At 43.4% G+C, this 26,160-nt stretch overlaps 1 protein-coding gene across 4 annotated transcripts in view; it reads left to right on the plus strand.

The window, feature by feature from the left end:
* elovl4a (ELOVL fatty acid elongase 4a) overlaps positions 1–26,160 on the plus strand; it is a 68,218-nt gene that overhangs the window by 38,187 nt on the left and 3,871 nt on the right. For all 4 annotated transcript variants that reach the window (XM_078542461.1, XM_078542460.1, XM_078542459.1 and 1 more), the window contains 4 exons: positions 6,653–6,840; positions 9,831–9,911; positions 12,449–12,620; positions 22,813–22,940. In XM_078542461.1, coding sequence (XP_078398587.1) covers positions 6,653–6,840; positions 9,831–9,911; positions 12,449–12,620; positions 22,813–22,940 — 569 coding nt within the window. The remainder of the gene's footprint in view (positions 1–6,652; positions 6,841–9,830; positions 9,912–12,448; positions 12,621–22,812; positions 22,941–26,160) is intronic.

Raw genomic sequence — 26,160 nt, forward strand, 5'->3', positions numbered from 1 at the left:
TACAGGGTAATTTGATTAGGTGGATTCAAAATTGGCTTAGTTGTAGGAGACAGAGGGTGATGACAGAATGATGCTTTAGTGACTGGAAGCAAGTGTCCAGTGGTGTACCACAGGGATCTGTGCTCGGTCCTCTATCATTTGTCATTTATATAAATGGCATAGATGACTATGTGGGGGGTAGGATTAGTAAATTTGCGGATGACACAAAGATTGACCGGGTGGTTAACAGTGAGGTTGAATGTCTTGGGCTACAGGAAGATATAGACGGGATGGTCAAATGGGCAGAGAAGTGGCAGATGGAATTTAACCCTGAAAAGTGTGAGGTGATAGACTTTGGAAGGAGTAATTTGACAAGGAAGTATTCAATGAACAGCATGACACTAGGAAGTTCTGAGGAACAAAGGGACCTTAGCGTGTGTGTCCATGGATCTCTGAAGTCGGAGGGGAATGTTAGTGGGGTGGTGAAAAAGGCATATGGGACACTTGCCTTTATCAATCGAGGCATAGATTACAAAAGTAGGGAGATCGTGTTGGAGTTGTATCGAACCTTGGTGAGGCCGCAGCTGGAGTACTGTGTGCAGTTCTGGTCGCCACATTATAGGAAGGATGTGATTGCACTGGAGGGGGTGCAGAGGAGAATCACCAGGATGTTGCCTGGGATGAAACATTTAAGTTATGAAGAGGTTGGACAGACTAGGGTTGTTTTTGTTAGAGCAGAGAAGACTAAGGGGCAACCTGATCGAGGTGTACAAGATTATGAGGGGCATGGACAGGGTGGATAGGGAGCAGCTGTTCCCCTTAGTTGAAGGGTCAGCCACGAGGGGACATAAGTTCAAGGTGAGGGGCTGGAGGTTTAGGGGGGATGTGAGGAAAAGCTTTTTTACCCAGAGGGTGGCAACGGTCTGGAATGCGCTGCCTGGGAGGGTGGTGGAGGCGGGTTGCCTCACATCCTTTAAAAAATACCTGGATGAGCACTTGGCATGTCATAGCATTCAAGGCTATGGGCCAAGTGCTGGTAAATGGTATTAGGTAGGTAGGTCAGGTATTTCTCACGTGTCGGTGCAGACTCGATGGGCCGAAGGGCCTCTTCTGCACTGTGTGAGTCTGTGATTCTGTGAAAGAATGGAAGCTTGCAAGAAGGGTACTGCAATAATCATGGGTGATTTTAATTGCCAGATTGATTGGACAAATCAAATTGGCAAAAGTAGACTGGGATGAAGTAGAAAGGATGAGTTCATAGAATGTGTTCAGGAGAGTTTCTTAGAATAATATATTCTGGAACTTACCTGGGACTAGGCTTTTTTGGACCTAGTAATTAGTAATGAGACAGGATTAATTAAAGACCTCATAATAAAGCATTGTGTAGGCAGGAGTGATCATAACATGATGAAATTTCACATTCAGCTTGAGAGTGAAAAATGTGGGTCCATTACTAGTGTCTTAAACTTAAAGACAATTACTAGATATTTCATAACTCTCAACAAAGATATATTCCATTGAGGAAGAAAGACTCTACCAGAAGGATGCACATCTGTGGCTAACTAAGGAAATTAAGGTTGGTATCAAATTGGAAGCAAAGGTGAAAAATGCTGCAAAGATTGCTGGTAAACCAGAAGATTGGGAAAGCATTAGAAACCAGAAAAGGATGACTAAAAAATGAGAGAGAAATTGGAATATGAAAGAAAACTAGCAAGAAATCTAAAAATAGGCAGTAGAGCAAGGATATAAAATGGAAAACAGTAACTAAAGTGAGCATTGGTCCCTTAGAGGGTGAGGCTGGGGAATCGATAATGGAAAACAAGGAAATGGCAAAGGTTTTGAGCAAGTATTTCTTCTTCACAGTAGAAGACACAAAAAATATCCCATGAATAGTAGAAAATCAAGAGGCAAAAGGGAGGGAGGAACTTCGAACAATCATTATTGCTAGGAAAAAAAGTAATGGGAATAGTTATGAGACTGAAGGCTGACAAGTCTCTTGGACTTGCTGGCCTGCATCTGAGGTTCTTAAAGGAAGTGGCTGCAGGGAACAGTTTATGCATTGGTTGTATTCTTCTAAAGTTCCCTTAATCCTGGAAAAGTCCCAATGGATTGGAAAATGGCAAATGTAACACTTCTGTTCAAGAAAGGGGGGAGATACAAAGCAGGAAACTATAGGCCAGTTAGTTTAATGTCTGTCATTGGTGAAATGTTATAATCCATCGTTACTCTACCGGAACGCTTTGACAGAATTCAACGTATAACAGCGTTAACTTGCACTCTACTGCAAAATTCTGTGCTTGAAAGTGATTTTTAAATGATCATTTGAAATCTGAAAGTAATTAAGTGAAGGAACTGACCTGAAACCACATCACTTGCGAACATTTATTTGCTTGCAACTGTAGAAACCACATCAGTTACGAACAGCAATTGTTCATCTGACGTTATTGTTGTTCAACCCTCATGGATCAGTGATCGGCTTGCTCCAAAGTGTTCTCACAGCAAGTGCTGGCCTGTTTAAGCGCTCACAGATAGAATATTGTTGGAAATTAACGAAGTCCCTATAGCTAGCTGCAGCGCAGATAGAAACTGTTGTTTGAAATTAACTAAGTCCCTCATGCAGCCTGTACTTGAAAATTTGTCCCTGCTAAGTGCACGTACCAGCAATTAGTATTAACCAGCCTGGTAGACCGTTACCAATTAGTATCACGGAATATAAAGATATAGTTAGGCGGAATATAGATATTTGGTAGAATTCATATATAATTAGGACCTCATACTTTAGAATTGAATCAATGGTTACAATTTGTTAACAGGCAGAACATGGCTAAAAACTTTTTTTGCTATTTCCTTATGTACACACGCACACGCATGCGCGCACACACACAAACGCACACACAGCTCTGAATTTAAAGACAGCTGAAGTAATTCTGTTTAGAATTAGAGGCAGAATTTTAAAAAGCCTTTTTTCAGACAAAGGTACCAGATATGGACTAGTATCAAGACTAGAGGGGCAATTCACCCTCACCTACACCCAAACCCCCCAATTATCCGATCCCCAACCCCGCCAAACCCCCAATCCAATCCTACAACCCTAACCCCCATCCTAGTTGCCACCCCCTACACCCAACCCCCTCTACTCCCTCTATGTGGAACCTGCTCCTGGCTGCGGTCGCATTGCAAATGCGATTTCACACTGGATGGCCAATTAAGGTATGGCCAGCGTAAAATGGGCCTTATGAATGGTCAGGAAGGGCCGGCGGTAGCCTATCGGTCACCGGGTCCAATGGCGACCTGGTAGGCTGCCAGTGGAGAATCTTTAGAGTCAGTCCATATATGCCGGTGTGATGCCAGGTTTGTGGGCGGTATGCCCCAATGACTGGTGGATCGTATCAAACAGCGTGCTCCTTTGACTGATTGCAACAGGTAGAGTATTGACCATACTCAACCAGCCCATGCTTTCAAAACTCAAAACACGTGTCCAACATTAGAGGTGATTCTGCAATTGGATAGCACTTAATGAACAAGCCCAAATGTGCTAAGAATTACACTGACAGCCAGTTTAAGATTATCAGCTAGGCTTGCAATGTGGCTCACTCAGGCTTGCTAAAAAGCCACATATATTCATATGCAAGGTCCTGTCTTGTGCATTACACCTTTTTAAATTAAAGCTTGGGGGACAACTGTACCCAGGTGCATTCCCCATGGTAATGCCTCAACTAATCAGCGTCAATTTGCCTTTTTTTAAATTTAAACAAAAGCTTAGGGAGTAATTGTTCTTTGGTGCATTCTCCATAGCAACGCCGCAACCAGTCCACTTGCCACCCAATCAGCACTCTATTTTTCATATAACTTAAATTGTTGCGCCCTTTGAAATTTGGCATTCTTGCATCTGTCCTGAGGAGTGCAAGACAAAAAGCTTCATTGGCATATCTTTTTATTTCACCGATGCACAAGGAATGCAGAATGCTGATTGAATGTTCATGAAATAAAAAAACACACAGACTTTCCCATGCTATTATATGGCTCGTTGGTTCTCTACCTATTGGATACTGAGTGATGGGCAATGGAGGATGCATGGGGGCATGGGAGATAGGAGGGGAAGTGGAGGGGGCATGGGGATTGGCTGGGGGGTGGCTAGAGTGCCTAACAACCATGGACAAATGTCCCAATAAACAGAAGCAGGCCTTCTAACCTTCTTGACACCCACCCACTTCTACCCTTGACATCCACCCAGTTCCGTTGCGCCCTTGAGCCTGTCTCTGGAGGCAGCAGCCACAACTCCAGCCATACATATATATGTGTGTATATATATGATATATATATATATATATATGAATGTTTAAATGTATGTATGTAAACCCGCCCCCACCTAAGAGCTGCCAGCCAACCAGGTAAATCAGGGCCTGCACCCACCACCCTCCAGCCTGATTTCCCCCCCACCCCCCCACCTCCAAACTCACTTTGGGGGGGGCATTAAATTCTGCCATATATTTTGTCTTTTAGAAACCTTATTTTTTTATTATAGCCTCATGTACTGGCAAGTGGGAAAACATTGAAAAATTTCATTAGTTCCTGTTTTTTCTTCTTGGTATTCTTTCATTGATAACTATATATTTACTGTTCATGCAGAGACCCAGTAACATATGATGTACATAAAATACTAAAAATCTGCAGTTTCCTCTTTGGCATTCCTATTTACTTTGGACAAGATTCAGCAATGTTTTTGAAATGTCACTTCTCCACAGCATTAGATAGGAATGTGTAGCAAAAAAGTACTTGTGCGTTCTAGCCAATTCAGTGTTCTCCTTTGATAACCCAAACCCGTTTCAAGTCCTGGTGAGATCCTCACCCCATACGTAACCCAAAATGTACAGTCCTACCACAAACAGCTGGCTCTGGAGATGACATGTGACCAGCTAGGCTTGTTGAAAGGAACTGTTTATCAGTAAACAGCAAGTGTAGAGATGTAGGGGAATGGCAGATCGCCAGTTCAACAGACTGGGAGCATGCCTACAGGATATTCACTAATAAAAGAGTTGTGAGGTGGCATGAATGTCAGATGAAGTAAATGTTACACTAACAGACTATATGCAGTCCATAAGATGCTACATGCTTCCTCAGGAATTTTCTTTAGAGTCCCCTCCCCTCAGAAAAGACAGTTTCATCACCTCCACTTCACACTGTTGGCTGTTACAGAGGAGTAACATCTGGTGTATGTTGACCTGTGCACATTTGGATCAAGGATTGTTCTTCTTCTACAAGTGTATGGGCAGGATTTTTGGGTCGTCAGGTTGGCCCAGGAGTAAATAGCAAGTGTAGAGGAGCGTCCAGGAAATGGTCTGCTGCCCGCGATTGGCCCCCAACCGTGATTTCATGCTGGCTGGCCAATTAACGGCCTGCCAGCGTGAAAGGCGTGCTGAGAACCTTAGCGATGCCGGGGTGGGGGCGAGAGGAATGCGAGTGCATAAGTCTGCACAGGCGTGAGGGAGCACGCACTGAAAACTCCCTGAAGGCAGGGAGCTGAACAATTTTAAAATCAAAAATAAAGATTTTTAAAATCAGAAAAAATGTCCCGGCATGGAAGTCACTCACAATATCATCAACAGAATAAAAATTCTGCCCAATAATTTATATTTATTTTTTATTTAATTGTAAAAACCTCATCCCAACCGTGGATGAGGTTTGCTAAAAAATCAAAAGGCCACCTGGCCGATTCGGCCCCCCCCCAACCATAATGTTGGATGGGCTGCGAAAAATAAGCTTAAATTAATTGATTAAGGGCCTTAATAGGCCTCTTAATTGTCGGCGGGCGCGCGCTGTTGACTCTCGCCTGCGTCCGCCAACCAAAATATCACGCAAGTGCGTGATGATGTCGGGGCGCTCGCCTGACATCATCACACGCTATTTTACGTTTGATCGGGTTGGGCATATGCCTGCCTGCAGGATATAAAATCCTGTCCTATGTTACCACAGCAGGAAACTTTCATGAAACTGTCAGATTCTTCCAAGCCACCCCATGAGTCAACTGCCACATCAGACCACTTGCAATGCACACTTATGAAGCAAAGGTCAACATCATCATTTGTAACTGGTATACTAGCTGGACAGTATACACATCAAGTGATGAGATTCTCTCAAGTGCAGATGTGCCAAATGGCATTTGTAATTTTTCATTGCTTTCTGAATTGTTTTTATTCATGTGTATCTAAGAAAAATGGAAACAGCAGAGATTGTGGATCTGTTGGTGGTGCTGTCTGCGAGCACAATATGAAGGAAGTTGGAGAAATTAGCACCATAAAACTGTAAGGGTGGCTGCTGCATGCTGAGAGGACAGCTTAAATTGTATGAAGCTACAGAATGGTTTAAGAGAGAGAACAATCAAAATTGCTTCTATTTTGGTTTTGGTTCTTATTCCAATAGACCAGTGCCTGTGCTATTTCCTAACTCCAGGTTCCCTCTCCCAAAACTAGTTTTGTTGACCTGTGAGTCTTCGAGTATGCCGCTGGAACCAAGTTTAGCAACCTAAACTTAAGAATTTTATAGATGGTTTTCTGAGCTCTGATTAAATGGTACCAATATAATAGCAGCTTGAGTTGAAAGCTGTATTATTTGCTACATGCAGCTAGCTTTTTTTAACAAAAGCACATTTACAACTAGTTCATTATTTTAACAGACAAACGGGTGGAAAACTGGACTTTGATGCAGTCTCCCCTGCCTACATTGGCAGTGAGCAGTCTTTACCTCCTCTTTGTGTGGCTGGGTCCAAAATGGATGAAGAACAGGGAGCCTTTTCAGCTACGATCTCTGCTTATTTTCTACAACTTTGGAATGGTTATACTAAATTTCTACATCTTTAAAGAGGTTAGCCTATCTTAACTATATATTCTGTTAGGGTTGCTATTTCTGATGTGTCCAGCGGTTTATGTTATTTAAATTTGTCAATGTTTACATTTTAATTTAAAAGAAAACATTATGTAATAATTACAGAACAAAAACAGATCATTCAGACCAATGTCTATGTCAGTGTCCATACATCGCACTACCTCCTCCCAACTTACTTCACCCTGCTCTATCAACATATCATTCTTCTCCTTTCTGCCTCATGTATGTATCTGGATTCTCCTTAAATGCATTTTTGCTATTAGCCTCAATTGCTCCTTGTGATAGCAAGATATCATCTGCGTGCCCCGTCCATGACAGGATCGGTGGGAGTGACCACTACATGGTCGTCATGGAGATAAAGTCCCGCCTTCACATTGAGGATACCCTCCATCGTGTTTTGTGGCACTACCAAGCTAAATGGGATAGATTTTGAATAGATCTAGCAACTCAAGACTGGGCATTCATGAGTCGTGTGATGAGTCATCAGCAGCAGCAGAACTGTACTTGAACACAATCTGTAACCTCATAGCCTGGCATATTCCCCACTCTACCATTACCATCAAGCCAGCGGATCAACCCTGGTTCAATGAAGAGTACAGGAGGACAAGCCAGGAGCAGCACCAGGCATACCTAAATATGAGGTGTCAACCTGGTGAAGCTATAACACAGACTACTTGCATGCCAAACGGCATAAGCAGCAAGTGATAGACAGAGCTAAGCGATCCCACAACCAAAGGATCAGATCTAAGCTCTACAGTCCTGCTGCATCCAGTCATGAATGGTGGTGGACAATTAAACAACTCATTGGAGGAGGAGACTCCTCAAATACCTTCATCCTCAATGATGGGGGAGCCCAGCACATCAGTGCAAAAGATAAGGCTGAAGCATTTGCTGCAATCTTCAGCCAGAAGTGTCAAGTGGATGATCCATCTTGGCCTCCTCCAGAGGTCCCCAGCATCACAGATGCCAGTCTTCAGCCAATTCGATTCACTCCATGTGATATCAAGAAACGGCTGAAGGAACTGGATAGTGCAAAGGATTTGCGCCCTGACAATATTCCAGCAGTAGTACTAAAGACATGTACTCCAGAACATGCCAGCCCCTAGCTAAGCTGTTCCAGTACAGTTACAACGCTGGCATCTACCCGGCTATGTGGAAAATTGCCCAGGAACATCCTGTACACAAAAAGCAGGACAAATGCAACTCAGCCAATTACCACCCCATCAGTTTACTCTTAATCTTCAGTAAAGTAATGGAAGGGGTTATCAACAGTGCTATCAAACGGCACTTGCTTAGCAATAACCTGCTCACTAATGCCCAGTTTGGGTTCTGTCAGGGCCACTCAGCTCCTGACCTCGTTGCAGCCTTCAGCCTTGGTTCAAACATGGACAAAAAAGAGCTGAACTCCAGAGATGAGGTGAGAATAACTGCCCTTGACATCAAAGCCGCATTTGACTGAGTGTGGCATCAAGGAGCCCTAGCAAAATTGGAGTTAATGAGAATCAGGGGGAAAATTTTCCACTGGTTGGAGTCATACCTAGCACAAAGGAAGATGGTTATGGTTGTTGGAGGTCAGTGATCTCAGCTCCAGGACATCACTGCAGGAGTTCCTCAGGGTAGTGTCTTCGGCCCAACCATCTTCAGCTGATTCATCAATGACCTTCCTTCCATCATAAGGTCAGAAGTGGAGATGTTCGCTGATGGTTGCACAATGTTCAGCACCATTCGCGACTCCTCAGATACTGAAGCAGTCCATGTCCAAATGCAGTAAGACTTGTACAATATCCAGGCTTGGGCTGACAAGCGGCAAGTAACATTCATGCCACACAAGAGCCATGCAATGACCATCTCCAACAAGAGAGAATCTAATCATTGCCCCATGACTTTCAATGGCATTACCATTACTGAATCTCCCACAGTCAACATCCTGGGGGTTACCATTGACCCGAAACTGAACTGGACTAGCCATATAAATACTGTAGCTACAAGAGCAGATCAGAGACTAGGAATCCTGCGACGAGTGACTCATCTTCTGACTCCCCTAAGCCTGCCCACCATCTGAAAGGCACAAGTCAGGAATGTGATGGAATACTCTCCACTTGCCTGGATGAGTGCAGCTCTGACAACACTGAAGAGACTTGACACTGCCCAGGACAAAGCAGTCCACTTGATTGGCACCCCTTCCACAAAAATTCACTCCCTCCACCACCGACGCACAGTAGCAGCAGTGTGTATCATCTACAAGATGCACTGCAGGAATTCACCAAAGGTCCTTCGACAGCACCTTCCAAACCTTCGTCCACTACCATCTAGAAGGACAAGGGCAGCAGATAGATGGAAACCCAACCACCTGGAAGTTCCCCTCCAGGTCACTCACCACCCTGAGTTGGAAATATATCGCCATTCCTTCACTGTCACTGGGTCAAATCCTGGAACTCTCTGCCTAACAGCACCGTGAGTGTACCTACACCACGTGGACTGCAGCGGTTCAAGAAGGCAGCTCACCACCAACTTCTCGAGGGCAACTAGGGATGGGCAATAAATGCTGGCCTGGCCAGCGAAGCCCACATCCCGTGAATGAATTAAAAGAAAGCACATCTTAAAGCGCTTTAACAGCCAGTGAAGTACTTTTGAACTTCGGGAACTGTTGTAATATAGGAAATGTAAAATGGTTGCTGACAGTAAAATTTGGTGATCTAAAGATAGTTGTAGCTAATTACAAGATCTTGTACTTATTTCCTTTATTATATGTTGTTGAAATTTGCATGTGAGAAGCAGATATCCAACAAAAGCAACGTTTGTGAAGGAAACACAGCCACAGTACTAGAGATGCTTATTTAACCAAGACTTTTTGCTATTCCTTTAAATGGGAATTTGTACAGGTTTTCAGACACAGACTTAAATATGTTGCAGACTGTTCTTATTGTTCAACACTACCATTGCTTATGATGATTTGTTGTTCTTTACAGCTCTTCTTTGCAGCAAGAGCAGCAGGATACAGTTATATTTGCCAGACTGTCAACTACACAGAAGATGTCAATGAAGTGCGGGTAGGTACTTCCATTAATTGAGAACTAACACTTGAAAATTTGACATAGGTAATGGGCAGGAACATTCTCCTATCTTAACTTACATTTAAGATAAATGCATGTATTCTTCATTCCAGCATCCTCCATGTCCTGGACATGCATAAAGGGAAAAATCTTTTAAGATGCCTTTGATGTCATAGGGCAGAATTTTATGTCCTGTGTAGTGGGGGGCCTGACCTGATCGGGCGTAAAATAGCGTGTGATGACGTTGGGCGAGCATCCTGAAACCCGCCAACAATTAAGATGCCTATTAAGGCCATTTAAGTATTAATTGAGATTTTTCACTGCCTGCCCAACCTTACAGTTTGCGGGCGGATGAATCGGCCTTTGCATTTTTGAGGAAACCTCATCCACGGGTGGGATGGGGTTTCCGACATTAATTTTTATAAAAATTAATATGTCTTGACATAATTTTTATATGTATATTTTCACGTGAGTAAATCCTATGTGGGGACATTTTGTTCAGAATTTCCAAATCTTTATTTTTGATAAAATTCTTCAGCCCCCTGAGGCAGCTCCGTTAATTGGCCAGTCAGCGTGAAATTGCGGTCAGGGGTCGCTTGTGGGCGGCGAACCGTTTCCCGGCTGCTCCCAGGCCCACCCGCCGCGCCCACCTGATGATCCAAAAATCCTGCCCATAATGTCAGGGACTTCACCCACAAGATTTTGCTTGCCTACACTACTAAAAAGATCAATTCCCTCTGGTGAAGTTTCATTTCCTTCATTTCAATGCACAGTGTCAAATAGTATCCCTCTGTCATTCCCATGGTAAAGTGTGCTTTAGTTTTGAGAGAGATCATTGAACAAGTTACTGTAGATTCATTAATATACATTTTATATATATTTTATATATATATATATAAAATATATATATATCTACAGGAAGGAAAGGATTTAAAAGTGGGGGAGGGTGAGTTTTTAGTACTTACATAGAAATTTTTTTCCCAGAAAATGTGGTATGCCAAAGCTTGCAATAAGTTGCAAGATACACTCTGTCTGAAATCTGTCTTTCACCTTCGTGTTGTCTATCTATCCTTCTGTTCCTTCCTTTGTTTTTGGTAAAAACATGTTTATATGCAGGAATTATAGTATTGGAATAATGACTCATTTTTAAAAATTAATTCTTGACATGCAGGTGTCTTTGGGAAGGTCAGCATTTATTCCTCATCTGCGTTGCCCTTAGAGGGTGCTTATTGAACTGCAGGCTCACACTCCTCATTTGTGCCTTGTAGATGATGGAAAGGCTTTGAGAGTTTAGAGGGAGTTACTTGCTGCAGAATTCCTAGCCTCTGACTTGCTCTTGTAGCCACAGCATTTATATGGCTAGTCCAGTTCGGTTTCTAGTCAGTGGTAACCCCTAGGATGCTGATAGTGAGGGATTCAGTGATGGTAATGCCATTGAATGTCAAGGGCTAATGGCTCAGTTCTCTCTTGTTGAAGATGGTCATTGCCTGGCACTTGTGTGGCACAATGTTACTTGCCACTTGTCAGCCCAAGTCTGGATATTGTCCAGGGTAAAAATTTTCCCCCTATCGGGGGGGGAAGAGCGGGAACGGGCGCGAGCAGGCGGGCTCCCGATTCCGCCATTTTTCATGGGTGGGCCAATTCAGGCCCACCCAGTGTGACATCCGCCAGGTAGCGCCTTGCACTCCCTGTTCGGGCGGGGCGAGGGGGGCGGGTGATTCCCTCAGCTAGCAGCTAAGTGCTGCGTCAGGGAGATGGACTCCGATTTAAAACTTTTAATAAACGATTTTTAAAATTTTCCCTGCCATTTACCCTCATGTGACACCGTCACATGAGTTGGGACATGTCCATAACGTTTATTTAAACCTTTCATTAGAATTTAAATACCCTCATGAAACCTCATCCCGTCAGTGGATGAGGTTTCATGTTTTTTTACAAGCCCACCAACCTTAAGGTTGGACGGGCAGGTCCATTAATGAGCTGAATTGGTTTTCTAGTGGCCTTAATAGGCCGTTGACAGGTTGGCGAGCGCACATCCGACTCGGCTGCGCCCCCGCCGACCTGAAAATGGATATGATGCGGTGTCACGCCGGGAGTTCCACCCGACGTCGCCCCGCATCGGCGAGTGGGCCCTGCACCCTCTCCCCGACTGGAAGATCCTGCTGCATTTGGGCATGGACTGCTTCAGTACCTGAGGAGTCATAAATGGTGCAGAACATTGTGCAATCATCAGGGAACATCCCCACCTCTGAGCTTATGATGGAAGGAAGGTCATTGATGAATCAGCTGAAGATGGTTAGGCCGAGCAACTTTTATGGAGTCTTACTCTTTAAACTATTTGCCTCTTTCAAACATCAGCCAATTTGTCATGCATTTTGAGCACCACTTTTCGTTCAAATTTCCAGTGTTTGCCATTTTAGTTTACAATTTTTGTAAAAACATCAGTTATGAAATGTATATGTTGCAAAATTCATGTTATTCTGTAACTGTTTAAATAGTTTTATTCATTACAATTTTTTTCTTGTTGATCACAGATAGCTTCGGCCTTGTGGTGGTATTATGTTTCAAAAGGGGTTGAATACTTGGACACAGTATTTTTTATACTGAGGAAGAAATTTAACCAGGTCAGCTTTCTGCACGTATATCATCACTTCACAATGTTTACCCTCTGGTGGATCGGAATCAAATGGGTAGCAGGAGGGCAATGTGAGTACAAAAGGAGAATTGCCAGACATAATCATAGACATCTGATCATCAGGGGAACTAAATCTATATTAAAATTAAGTTATAAAATGAAAAGCTGTGCTGAGGAATTGAGGAAGAGGTGTAGTCTATGGTATCATCTTTCAAATTATGGGTCTATCTTGAAGTCTTGCCAAAATATAAATGGAAACATAGAAAATAGGAGCAGGAGTAGGCCATTCGGCCAATCATGGCTGATCATCCAACTCAATAGCCTGCTCCCGTTTTCTCCCCATATCCTTTGATCCCTTTTGCCCCAAGAGCGATATCTAACTCCTTCTTGAAGACATACAATATTTTGGCCTCAACTACTTTCTGTGGTAGTGAATTCCACAGGCTCACCACTCTCTGGGTGAAGAAATTTCTCCTTATCTGAGTCCTAAATGGTCTACCCCGTATCCTCAGACTGTGACCCCTGGTTCTGGACTCCCCCACCATCGGGAACATCCTTCCTGCATCTACCCTGTTTAGTCCTGTTAGAATTTTATAGGTTTCTATGAGATCCTCCCTCATTCTTCTGAACTCCAGTGAATATAATCCTAACCGACTCAATCTCTCCTCATATGTCAGTCCCACCATCCCAGGAATCAGTCTGGTAAACCTCCGCTGCACTCCCTCTATAGCAAGAACATCCTTCCTCGGGTAAGGAGACCAAAACTGCATACAATATTCCCGGTGTGGTCTCACCAAGGCCCTGTATAATTGCAGTAAGACATCACTGCCCCTGTACTCGAATCCTCTCGCTATGAAGGCCAACAAACCATTTGCCTTCTTTACCGCCTGCTGCACCTGCATGCTTACCTTCAGCGACTGGTGTACGAGGACACCCAGGTCTCGCGCATTCCCCTTTCTCAATTTATAGCCATTCAGATAATAATCTGCCTTCCTGTTTTTGCTACCAAAGTGGATAACCTCACATTTATCCACATTATACTGCATCTGCCATGCATTTGCCCACTCACTCAGCTTGTCCACATCACACTGAAGTATCTCTGCACCAATGTAACTAAGTTATGGACATAATTAAATAGTAATAAAAGAGGAAAACATAAAGTATTACATATATTTGCATAAACTACTGCAATACTACATTTTTGTATATACTTGTTTCATCTATAGTTAGCTGTGGAACATGGTCTCACAAATTACAAAAGTGTTAAGGTGTTTTCAGCTCTTATGATTGGGAAGTATTCTCAGCTGTTGTGATTAGGTGTCAGTTAGAACATGGGAAAATCTTTGGATATCCATTTGAATTTGTGATTACCTTGCCCAGAATTCAATTTCCAATTTGTTTAAGTTTAAAGCTTCAATATAGGAAGGGAAAAATCTTTCCAGTGCTTACTAATTATAAAGGCTCAGATTTTGCAGACAGCAGCAAAACAAAGGCGCTCGCTGATTACCTGAAAGAAAATATTTTTTTATTCATTTATGGGATGTGGGCGTTGCTGGCTCGGCCAGCATTTATCGCCCATCTCTAATTGCCCTTGAGAAGGTGGAGGCGAGCTGCCTTCCTGGACCACTGCAGTCCATGTGGTGTAGGTGAATCCATGGTGCTGTTAGGGAGCGAGTACCAGGATTTTGACCCAGTGACAGTGAAGGAATGGCGATATATTTCCAAGTCAGGTTGGTAAGTGGCTTGGATGGGTACTTCCAAATGGTGGTGTTTCCATATATCTGCTAGCCTTGTTCCCCTTCTAGATGGTAGTGGTCATGGGTTTGGAAGATGCTGCCTACGGAGCCTTGGTGAGTTTCTGCAGTGCATCTTGTAGATGGTGCACACTGCTGCCACTGTTCGTCAGTGGTGGAGGGAGTGAATGTTTGTGGAAGGGGTGCCAATCAAGTGGACTGCTTTGTCCTAGATGGTGTCAAACGTCTTGAGTGTTGTTGGAGTTGCACTCATCCAGGCAAGTGGAGAGTATTCCGTTATACTTCTGACTGTGCCTTGTAGATGGTGGACAGGCTTTGGGGAGTCCGGAGGTGAGTTACTCACCACAGGATTCCTAGCCTCTGGCCTGCTCTTGTAGCCACAGTATTTATATGGCCAGTCCAGTTCAGTTTCTGGTCAATGGTAACCCCTAGAATGTTGATAGTGGGGGATTCCATGATGGTGATGCCATTGAATGTCAAGGGGCGATGGTTAGATTCTGTCTTGATAGAGATGAACATTGCCTGGCACTTGTGTGGCACAAATGTTAGCAGTTGTTAGGGAATGGATTTCCCCTTTCTCAATTTTAGTTTGAATTAGGCACTAAGTCAAGCGGATCTCCCAACATCTATAAACAGTGATGTCATCAAAGAGGATAAGTAGCCAGTCACATTGAAGCATTCTCATAGCTAGCAAACCAGGAAGTAAAATTATCCTTCACTTTTTATAAATTTTACAGCGAGGGAAATAAAGATTCGCATATTGCTTCTAGAAAATGAAATATAATCTTTTTTAAAAACATTTATTAAACATTGTGGAAGGTTTATAATCACAATATTTGGCATTACACGGATATAAAATTAATTTTCCAGGCCAGAGAGGTTGTTCAGAATAGCTATGACTTAGTTTTCCATTATAAATTCAGTTACATCTCAGTAACAATATGTAACTTTTTTTGGGTATTTTTAGTAGTGATGCTGCAACATAAAATGGAAAGTTCTAGTCAGTTCTGTGATTTCCAAAGATTGCTGCCTGCGGGACTTCAATAGCACACCGTGTGAAAGAGTAGCAAATCACTGATTTAGAAGTAGCAACTTCCTTATTTCTGTGTATAATTACACATGTTTCAGTCATTATAATTGCAAAATTAGGGCCAGTAACTGCAATCTTATGAGAAAAATTTAACCTTATTCACTCAGAGCCTTTAAACAGATAAAGAAAACAATTCATGCTGTTGCGATATGTCATTCTTTATTCTTGCCAGTTAATCTTGTAGTTCTTGAGTGAAATCCCCAGAAAAGTAAAGGTAGGGAACTTCATGTTCTTCGATATCCCATCATAATGTTCTTCGATATCCCATCATGCTCGACATGAAAATCAATTAAATCAAAATATTACATTAATTGAGGTAGGTAGGATTGCAAGTTGCTGCATAAGAGTGGCAAACATTTTGTCATCTATCAAAACAAGGCTATAATGCATTAAAAGCACATGGTTGATTCATAGATAGTTGCAAAATTCTTTGCGCATTGGTTGATGAACTGCTTATAATAAACAGATAAGTCAAAGATTATGATTTTTATTTTATGGTGGGCTGTGGTTAACATCAGAAGTGGAATATAGATCCCATAGCTCATGACCTAAGATAGACTGAGATAATAACTTCTGTAGTCGAATTGGAGAAGTGTTCTTAGAATACATCCTTCCTTAATGTCACAACCTTTGACCTGGAAGCAGTACAGTAAGGTAAATATGTAATTTCCTTGGGTCTGTGGAATCTGTATCTTTTTTTGGAGTGAAACAGACTTTTAACACCTTGGATCAATTGTAATTTTCTTGGACAAGAAATACTAGTCTATGTGACTTGGTGACCCTTGACCTAGAAGCAATAACATCAGGAAGGGAGTTAAAAAAAGGAAGCCATATGGCTGGCAGACACAAAATAGATTTACAAGAAAGGAGCTGGAGGGTGAAGGTCCAGATGCAGACACAAAGAGAAAGCAGACAGAGACAGAAAGAGGAACACGCTGAACTCTTGGGGGAGGTGGTGGCTGAGTGGTATTGTAACTGGACCCAGGGTAATGGTCGAATCCTGCCATGGTAGATGGTGAAATTTGAATTCAATAAAAATCTGGAATTAAAAGCCATCTAATGATGACCATGAAGCCATTGTCATAAAAATCCATTACATTAATGTCCTTTAGGGAAGGAAATCTGCCTTCCTTGCCTGGTCTGGCCTACATGTGACTCCAGACCCACATGTGGTTGACTCTTAAATACCCTCTGAAGTGGCCTAGCAAGCCACTCAGTTGTATCAAACCACTAAAGAAAAGTCGAAAAGGAATGAAACCAGACCTAGGCACCTGAGACGACACCAAAAAAACTCAGCCCTGTCGACCCTGCAAAGTCCTCCTTACTAATATCTGGGGGATTGTGCCAAAATTGGAAGAGCTGTCACACAGACTAGTCAAGCAATAGAATCACAAAGTCATACTCACGGAATTATACCTTACGGATAATGTCCCCAACACCGCCATCATTATCCCTGGGTATGTCCTAACCCATGAGAAGGACATACCCAGCAGAGGTGGTGTACAGTTGGGAGGGAGTTGCCCTGGGAGTCCTCAACATCACCTCAGGACCCCATGAAGTCTCATGGCATCAGGTCAAACATGGGCAAACCTCTTGCTGATTACCACATACCGCCTGCGCCAATCCCCCCCTACATCCACCACCTGACTTAGCTGATGAACCAGTACTCCTCTATGCTCTATGTTGAACACCACTTTGAAGAAGCACTGAGGATGGCAAGGGTGCAAAACGTACTCTGTGTGGGGGATGTCCATGTCCATCACCAAGGGTGGCTCAGTGGCACTGCTACAGACCAAGCTGGCCGAGTCCTAAAGGACACAGCTGCTGGACTGGGCAGGTGGTGCGGGAACCAACAAGAGGTAAAAACGTACTTGACCTCATCCTCACCAACCTGCCTGCCGCAGATGCATCTGTCCATGGCAGTATCGGTAGGAGTGACCACCGCACAGTCCTTGTGGAGACAAAGTCCCGTCTCGACATTGAGGATACCCTCCATCGTGTTGTGTGGCACTACCACCGTGCTAAATGGGATAGATTTTGAATAGATCTAGCAACTCAAGACTGGACATCCATGAGGCGCTGTGGGCCATCAGCAGCAGCAGAATTGTACTCGAACACAATCTGTAACCTCATGGTCCAGCATATCCCCCACTCTACCATTACCACCAAGTCAGGGGATCAACCCTGGTTCAATGAAGGGCATGTCCGGAGGGCATGCCTAAAAATGAGGTGTCGACCCAGTAAAGCTACAAATCACGACTACTTGGGCACCAAACAGCACAAGCAGCAAATAATAGACAGAGCAAAGTGATCCCACAGCTAACTGATCAGATCTAAGCTCTGCAGTCCTGCCACATGCAGTTGTGAGTGGTGGTGGACAGTTAAACAACTCACTGGAGGAGGAGACTCCACAAATATCCCCATCATCAATGATGGAAGAGCCCAGCACTTCAGTGCAAAAGATAACTGAAGCATTCGCAACAATCTTCAGCCAGAAGTGCCGAGTGGATGATCCATCTTGACCTCCTTGGGAGGTCCCTAGCATCACAGATGCCAGTCTTCAGCCAATTCGATTCAGTCCATGTGACATAAAGAAACGGCTAAAGGCACTGGACACTGCAAAGGCTATGGGCTCTGACATTATCCCGGCAACAGCACTGAAGACGTGTGCGCCAGAACTTGCACACCCCTGAACAAGCTCTTCCAGTACAGCTACAACACAGGCATCTACCCAGCAATGTGGAAAATTGCCCAGGTGTGTTCTGTGCACAAAAAGCAAAACAAAACCAACCCAACCATCAGTCTACTCTCAATCATCAGTAAAGTGATAGCAGGGGTCAACAACAGTGCTATCAAGTGGCACTTGCTTAACAATAACCTGATCACTGAAGCTCAATTTGGGTTCCGCCAGTGCCAGTCAACTCCTGACCTTATTACAGCCTGGGTTCAAACATGGACAAAAGAGCTGAACTCCAGAGACTCCTTGACATCAAGGCTGCATTTGACCGAGTGTGACATCAAGGCACCCTAGCAAAACTGGAGTCAATGGGAATTAGGGGGAAAACTCTCTACTGATTGGAGTTATACCTAGCACAAAGGAAAGATGGTTGTGGTTGTTGGGGGTTAATCAGTTCAGTTCCATTACATCACTGCAGGATTTCCTCAGAGTAGCATCCTTGGCCTAACCGTCTTCAGCTGCTTCATCAATGACCTTCCTTCCATCATAAGGTCAGAATTGGGGATGTTTGCTGATGATTGCACAAAGTTCAGCACTATTCACGACTCTTCAGTTACTGAAGCAGTGCATGTCCAAATGCAGCAAGACCTGGACAATATCCAGGCTTGGGCTAAGTGGCAAGTAACATTCGCTCCACACAAGTGCCAGGCAATGACCACCTTCAAGAGAGAATCTAACCATCACCCCTTTACATTCAATGGCATTATCATCACTGAATCCTCCACTATCAACATCCTGGGGGTTACCATTGACCAGAAACTGAACTGGACTAGCCATATAAATACTGTGGCTACAAGAGCAGGTCAGAGACAAGGGGCAGAATTTTCCCCCCATTGAGGGGGGGACGTTGATGGGCAGGCGCGTGCAGGTGCGCCCCCGATCAGAGGCCATTTTACGTGGGCAGGCCAATTAAGGCCCGCACAGTGTGATGTCTGCAGGGAAGCGCTATGCGCTCCCTGTGCGGGCGGGAGGGAGATCCCTAAAATTGAGAGTGCGCTCTTTCGCGCAGGTACATGAAAGAGCGCACTCATCTCCCTGAGGCTAAGTGCAGCCTCAGGGAGATCGCCTCTAGTTTCAACAATATTAAAAATAGAAAAAAATTCCCTTACATGTCCCCTCATGTGACAATGTTACATGAGTTGGGACATGTTCATAATTTCCATAACAACTTTATTATAATTTTTAAAACCCTACATGAAACCCCATCCCGCTGGTGGATGAGGTTTCATGTTTTTTTCCAGTTGCCGCTGGGGCTCCTGGCCTGCCCGCCAACCTTAAGGTTGGACGGGCACATCCACTAATTACTTTAATTGATCTGTTAAAGGCCTCAATTGACCGTTGACAGGTCGGCGGGTGTGCAGCTGATTTTGCATCCGCCTTCCTGAAAATTTAAATGGGGTGCGGTGACGTCGGGAGTTCCGCCCGACGTCACCGTGCGTCATTTTACGCGTCAGCGAGCGGGCCCTGCCCTTGCCCCCGCTCGCTGACGGTAAAATCCTGCTCTAGGAGTCCTGCAGGCAGTAACTCTCCTGCTTACTCCCAAAGCCTGTCCACCATCTACAAGGCACAAGTGAGGCGTGTGATGGAATGCTCTCCACTTGCCTGGATGAGTGCAGCTCTAACACTCAGGCCATGGGAACAGCACCACCTGGAAGTTCCCCTCCAAGCCACGCACTATCCTGACTTTTTGTTTTGTTCATGGAATGTGGTTATCACTGGCTAGGCCAGCATTTATTGTCCACCCCCCAATTTCCTTTGAGAAGGTGGTGGTGAGCTGCTTTCTTGAAATGCTGTAGTCTATGTAGTGTAGGTACACCCACAGTGCTGTTAGGGAGGAAGTTCCAGGATTTTGTACCAGTGACTGTGAAGGAACAGCGGTATATTTCCAAGTCAGGATCGTGAGGAGTCAGGACTTGGAAACATATCGCCATTCCTTCACTGTTGCTGGGTCAAAATCTTGGAATTCCTTCTTTAACTGCACTGTGGGTGTACTGACACCACAGGGACTGCAGCGTTTCAAGAAGGCAGATCACCACCATTTTCTCAAGGGCAATTAGGGATGAGCAATAAATGCTGGCCCAGGCAGCGACGCCCAGATGCCATTAGCTAATTTTTTTAAAAAGAGGAAGCAAATCAATTAGGAAGGGGTCAGTTTTTCTGTTTAGCGGAAAAGAAGACAGGAGCTCTTCAAGGCACTGTGTGAGCTGGCTGTAAAAGGTCTAAACCTGGAAGAAAAGCAAAATACTATGGATGTTGGAAATCTGAAATAAAAACCAAAAATGCTGAAATAAAAACAGAAAATGCTGGGTCCTAAATCCTGGAAAGCTGCGTGGATAGCTTCGAGATGCTAAGGAACTGGGCATTTTCCCAGAAGTGGCCGCACCATGAACCACGGTCTTATTGGTCATTCAGTTGAAAAGGAATGCTGGAAAGCTACATGGATCAGGACTGTTGTGATGTGAGGGAGAGAAGGTTTGTAGAAGCGTGCCTTGCTGATTCATAATCATTTTCGTGAAACTCTGAGGTGAAAGCTGCAATTGGAAAGGACTCCTGACCTACCTTGCATGAATAAAAGAATAGCATATTGTTGAACTGTTTAACTACGTAGTGCCACATTGGTGTGGGGAATGATGCTGGTGCTTGTTGTGAAGACATATCTTTATTGCATTGACTAATTAAAGTGAAACTTACCCTTTTTTATTTCGAGTATTATTCATCTGTTAATTCATGTTTAATTTATATTGGTTCTGATTCGTGTTAAAGTTACAAAGTGTGAAATATTGTTGGTAATTTCTTCATTTGGGGTCATTCAATATATTTGGTTATTTTGGTTTACGGTTCTCCCAGGGGGCTTGTAACACTTTGTATGTTTCAAGGAAGTATATAATGCTAGATCTGTGTTTAGAGGATAAGTAAGTGAACTGAAATTAGAACAGTTGTAAAATAGTGACCAGAGCTCAATTAGATTCATATCAAGAAAGTGCAGGAGTGCTCTCCACCCTTCCAAATTCTGAGACTCTCTCGTTAACTTCTTACTGTGACTTACCTGAGTACCAACAACCATTTGTTTATTCTCACCAAATCGCCTCCGAGAGCCTGGTATTCCAATTTCATCAACCAGCCAATTGCTGGCGCAGAGGCTGGGGGATTTTGTTGCTCTGCTCAGCCTGTGCATGATTCCCATTCTGGGTTAAAATCAGGCCTCATGTTTGCAGCATAAGAACTTAAGAAATAGGAGCAGGAGTAGGCCATTCGGCCCTGCCATTCAATAAGATCATGGTTGATCTGCCCCAGGCCTCAACTCCTCTTTCATGCCAGTTCCTCATAGCCCTCAATTCTCCAATGTTTCAAGAATTTATCTACCTCTTTAAATGCTTTCAGTGATCTAGCCTCCACAACTCTCTGGAGTAGAGAATTCCAGACATTCGCTACCCTCTGAGAGAAGAAATTCCTTCGTATCCCAGTTTTAAATAACAGTCCCCTTATTCTGTAACTATGCCCCCTAGTTTGAGATTCCCCCACTCGTGGAAACATCTCCTCAACATCTACCATGTCAGGCCCCCTCAGAATCATTCTTGTAAACTCTAATAAATAAAGGCCTAACCTGTTTAGCTGTTCTTGATAAGTCAGTCCCTTCATCCCAGGAATCAGCCTCGTGAAACTCTTTTGAACTGCCTCCAGTGCCAGTATATCCTTTCTTAAATACAGGAACCAAAACTGTACACATACTCCAGGTGTGGCCTCACCAACACCCTGTACAGTTGTAACAAGACTTCTCTATTTTTGAACTTCAGCCCCCGAGCAACACAAGCCAAAATTCCATTTGCCTTCTTTATTATTTGCTGCACCTGCATGCTAATTGTTTGTGTTTCATGCACAAGAACACCCAGATCCCTCTGTGCTGCACTTGTTTGGAGTCTCTCTCTATTTAAATAATAGTCTGCCTTTTGATTCTTCCTACCAAAGCAGACCGAGAGTCACTCTTGAGAATCTAGAACATGAACTTGTTTGTAGGATAGTGTAACTGCTGTATAGGGATACTGGGTATAAAAACTGTGATCTCATTTTTAAATTGTGCAAGCAGATAGGCATCCTCCAAACAGAATCCCCAGGGATTGTTTCTCCCCCTTACTCAGAGTGCACCCCATTTATACATGAAGGCTAAACTAATTCAACAATGAAAAAGATAAGACAAAAGACAGGTGAAATTGAAATGTAATCAAATGTAACCTTAAAGTTGGGAGAAATTTGGTTTGGATAGTTCTGAAAATGTTTTTTTTAATTATGCCTTTCAGAACCTAATTTTGTAGAAATCCAAACTTTAATGTGTTTCCTTGAGGTTATTTAGCACTCTGTCCAATTTCTTAGATGTAGATGATGTATTAAAACAATTACAGACACAAGGAAGGATGCAGTGAAGAGTGTGTCATTATTACAAAAGTGTTAATCAAACAAGAAAATATCAGTAGCTGAAGCTGTGTGAGCCAGTAACTGGGGTGAGTCACAACTTTAGGCAAGTTGGTTGCTTTGTACTAATACTGAACATACTTAAAAAGTCAAATATATGATCTAAATTTTTCACAATTTGAAAAACTTTGTGATTATGAAACTATTAATTCCAGTTGTTAAACTTGAAGAATATATTTCTCTAATGTCAGTAACGCATTCTTTTGCAATTTCAGCTTTTTTTGGAGCTCATATGAATGCTGTCATCCACGTTGTTATGTATCTGTACTACGGATTAGCAGCTTGCGGTCCACAGTTTCAAAAATACCTCTGGTGGAAACGATATTTGACCATCTTACAACTGGTAAATTAAATCTTTGAAATAGTTTAAATCAGTTATATTTTAATATAAAAATTATTCAGATTGCATTAGTGGGATCTGGGTGTTGTAATTGAGGATTTTTGCACAATCTTCTCTGTAACTTGGGTCAAATACAGCCCAGTCAGATGGGATTAATCACTCTTTACTTGTGAAGATCCTATGTCAAAAGAGCCAGGGCAATCTCAACCCTCAGTAGTATGGGTCTATAGATGATCTCTCAACCTCTGAACTATTTGATCACACACACCATCTCCACTTGCCAATCATTCCTCAGTGGAAAAATGTCAATAACAACATTATGACAGAGCTGTAATTGGGGGAAAAAAACACTTTCATTTATAGAGTCCTTTTCACGACCACCAGATGTTTCAATTTGCTTTACAGCTAATGAAGTACTTTTCAAAGTGCAGTCGCTGTTGTAAAGGAAATGCAGCAGCTAATTTGCACTTAGCAAGCTCCCACAAACTGCAGTGTGATAATGAGCAGATAAATCTGTTTTTTATGATGTTGAACAGGGAAGAAGGGCCCTAGAGTAATTGATATTATTTGATATTAAGTATCTCCCAAAAGGTTTAATTTAAAGGGGTAAGTCATGGCAGGAGAGCTCAAATCCATGGTGTGCTCCTCCTGCTCTATGTGGGAAGCCGGGAACATTTCCAGTGCCCTGGGCCAGCATGTGTGCGGGAAGTGTCTCCAGCTGCAGCTCCTGGAAGCCTGGGTTTCGGAGCTGGAGCAGCGGCTGGGGACACTGTGGAGCATCCGTGAGGCAGAGAGTATCGTGGATAGCACTTATAAAGAGGTGGTCACACCACAGGCTAAGAGTCCACAGGCAAGAAGGGAATGGGTGACCACCAGGTAATGTACGAACCTCCCGTGGCTATTCCCCTGCAAAACAGATATACTTTGGATACTGTTGCAGGGAATGGCCTCTCAGGGGAAAGCAGCAACAGCCAAATTCGTTACACCACTCTGCTGCACAGGGGAGGAGTAAAAAATGTGGGAATGCAATAGTTATAGGGGATTCAATTATAAGGGCAATAGATTGGTGTTTCTGTGGCCGCAAACGAGACTCCAGGATGGTATGTTGCCTCCTTGGTGCTAGGGTCAAGGATGTCTCAGAGCAGCTACAGGACATTTTGAAGGGGGAGGGTGAACAGCCAGTGGTACACATTGGTACATATGACATAGGTAAACAAAAAAAGGATGAGGTCCTAAAAGCAGAATATAGGGAGTTAGGAAGTAAGTTGAAAAGTAGGACCTCAAAGGAAGTGATCTCAGGATTATAACCAGTGCCACGTGCTAGTCAGAGTAGAAATAGCAGGATATATTGGATGAATACGTGGCTGAAGAGATGGTGAGGGGAGGGTTTCAGATTCCTGGGACATTGGGACTGGTTCTGGGGGAGGTGGGACCAGTAAAAACTGGACGGGTTACACCTGGGCAGGACCGGGACTGATGTCCGGGGGGGAATATTTGCTAGAGTGGTTGGGAAGGGTTTAAACTAAAATGGCAGGGGGATGGGAACCTATGCAAGGAGTCAGAGGAGGGGGAATCAAGGACAAGGACAAATAGACAGAAAGGGGAATAAGAAAATGATAGGCAGAGAAATCAAAGGCAAGAATCAAACAGGGCCTCAGTGAAAAATAGTGGGAACGGGACAAGTAATGTTAAAAAGTCAAGCCTTAAGGCTTTGTGTCTTAACGTGAGGAGCATTCGCAATAAAGTGGATGAATTAACCGGGCAAATAGATATAAACAGGTATGATAAAGTCGGGATTACGGAGACATGGCTGCAGGGTGACCGGGGATGGGAACTGAACCTCCAGGGGTTTTCAGTATTTAGGAAGGACAGACAAAAAGGAAAAGGCGGTGGAGTTGCATTGCTGGTTAAAGAGGAAATTAACGCAATAGCGAGGAAAGATATTAGCTCCGACGACGTGGAATCATGTATGGGTAGAGCTGAGAAACACCAAGGGGAAAAAACCGTTAGTGGGCCTTGTATATAGACCCCCAAACTGTAGTAGTGACGTTGGGAATGGGATTAAACAGGAAATTAGAGACGCATGCAATAAAGGAACATCTGTAATTATGGGTGACTTTAATCTGCATATAGATTGGGCAAGTCAAATTATTAACAATACCGTAGAGGAGGAATTTCTGGAGTATATACGGGATGGTTTTCTGGACCAATACGTTGAGGAACCAACTAGAGAACAGGCCATCCTAGACTGGGTGTTGTGTAATGAGAAAGGAATAATTGGCAATCTAGTTGCGCGAGGCCCCTTGGGGATGAGCGACCATAATATGATAGAATTCTTCATCAAGATGGAGAGTGACGTAGTTGATTCTAAGACTAGGGTCCTGAATCTTAATAAAGGAAACTGCAATGGTATGAGGCGTGAGTTGGCTATGATGGATTGGGAAACGTTACTTAAAGGGATGACTGGATAGGCGATGGCAAACATTCAAAGAATACATGGGTGAACTGCAACAATTGTTTATTCCTGTCTGGGACAAAAGTAAAACAGGAAAGGTGGCCAAACCATGGCTTACAAGGGAAATTAGAAATAGTATTAGATCCAAGGAATAGTCATACAAATTGGCCAGAAAAAACAACAGACCTGAGGATTGGGAGCACTTTTAGAATTCAGCAAAGGAGGACCAAGGGATTGATTAAGAAGGGAAAAATATTGTATGAGAATAAGCTTGCGGAGAACATAAAAACTGATTGTAATAGTTTCTATCGGTATGTGAAGAGAAAAAGGTTGGTGAAGAAAAATGTAGGTCCCTTACAGTCAGAAACAGGGGAATTTATAATGGGGAACAAAGAAATAGCTGACCAACTAAATACATACTTTGGTTCTGTCTTCACAAAGGAGGACACAAATAACAAACCAGAAATGTTGGGGAACACCGGGTTTAGTGAGAGGGAGGAACTGAAAGAAATCAGTTTTAGTAGGGAAATGGTGTCGGGGAAATTGATGGGATTGAAGGCCAATAAATCCCCAGGGCCTGATAATCTACATCCCAGAGTACTAAAGGAAATGACCCTAGAAATAGTGGATGCATTGGTGGTCATCTTCCAAGATTCTATAGACCATGGAACAGTTCCTGCAGATTGGAGGGTAGCTAATGTAACCCCACTATTTAAAAAGCGAGGTAGAGAGAAAACGGAATTATAGACCAGTCAGCTTGACGTCAGT

This window comes from Cetorhinus maximus, chromosome 5 (assembly GCF_964194155.1).
Source record: "Cetorhinus maximus chromosome 5, sCetMax3.hap1.1, whole genome shotgun sequence".
Taxonomy (NCBI): Eukaryota; Metazoa; Chordata; class Chondrichthyes; order Lamniformes; family Cetorhinidae; genus Cetorhinus; species Cetorhinus maximus.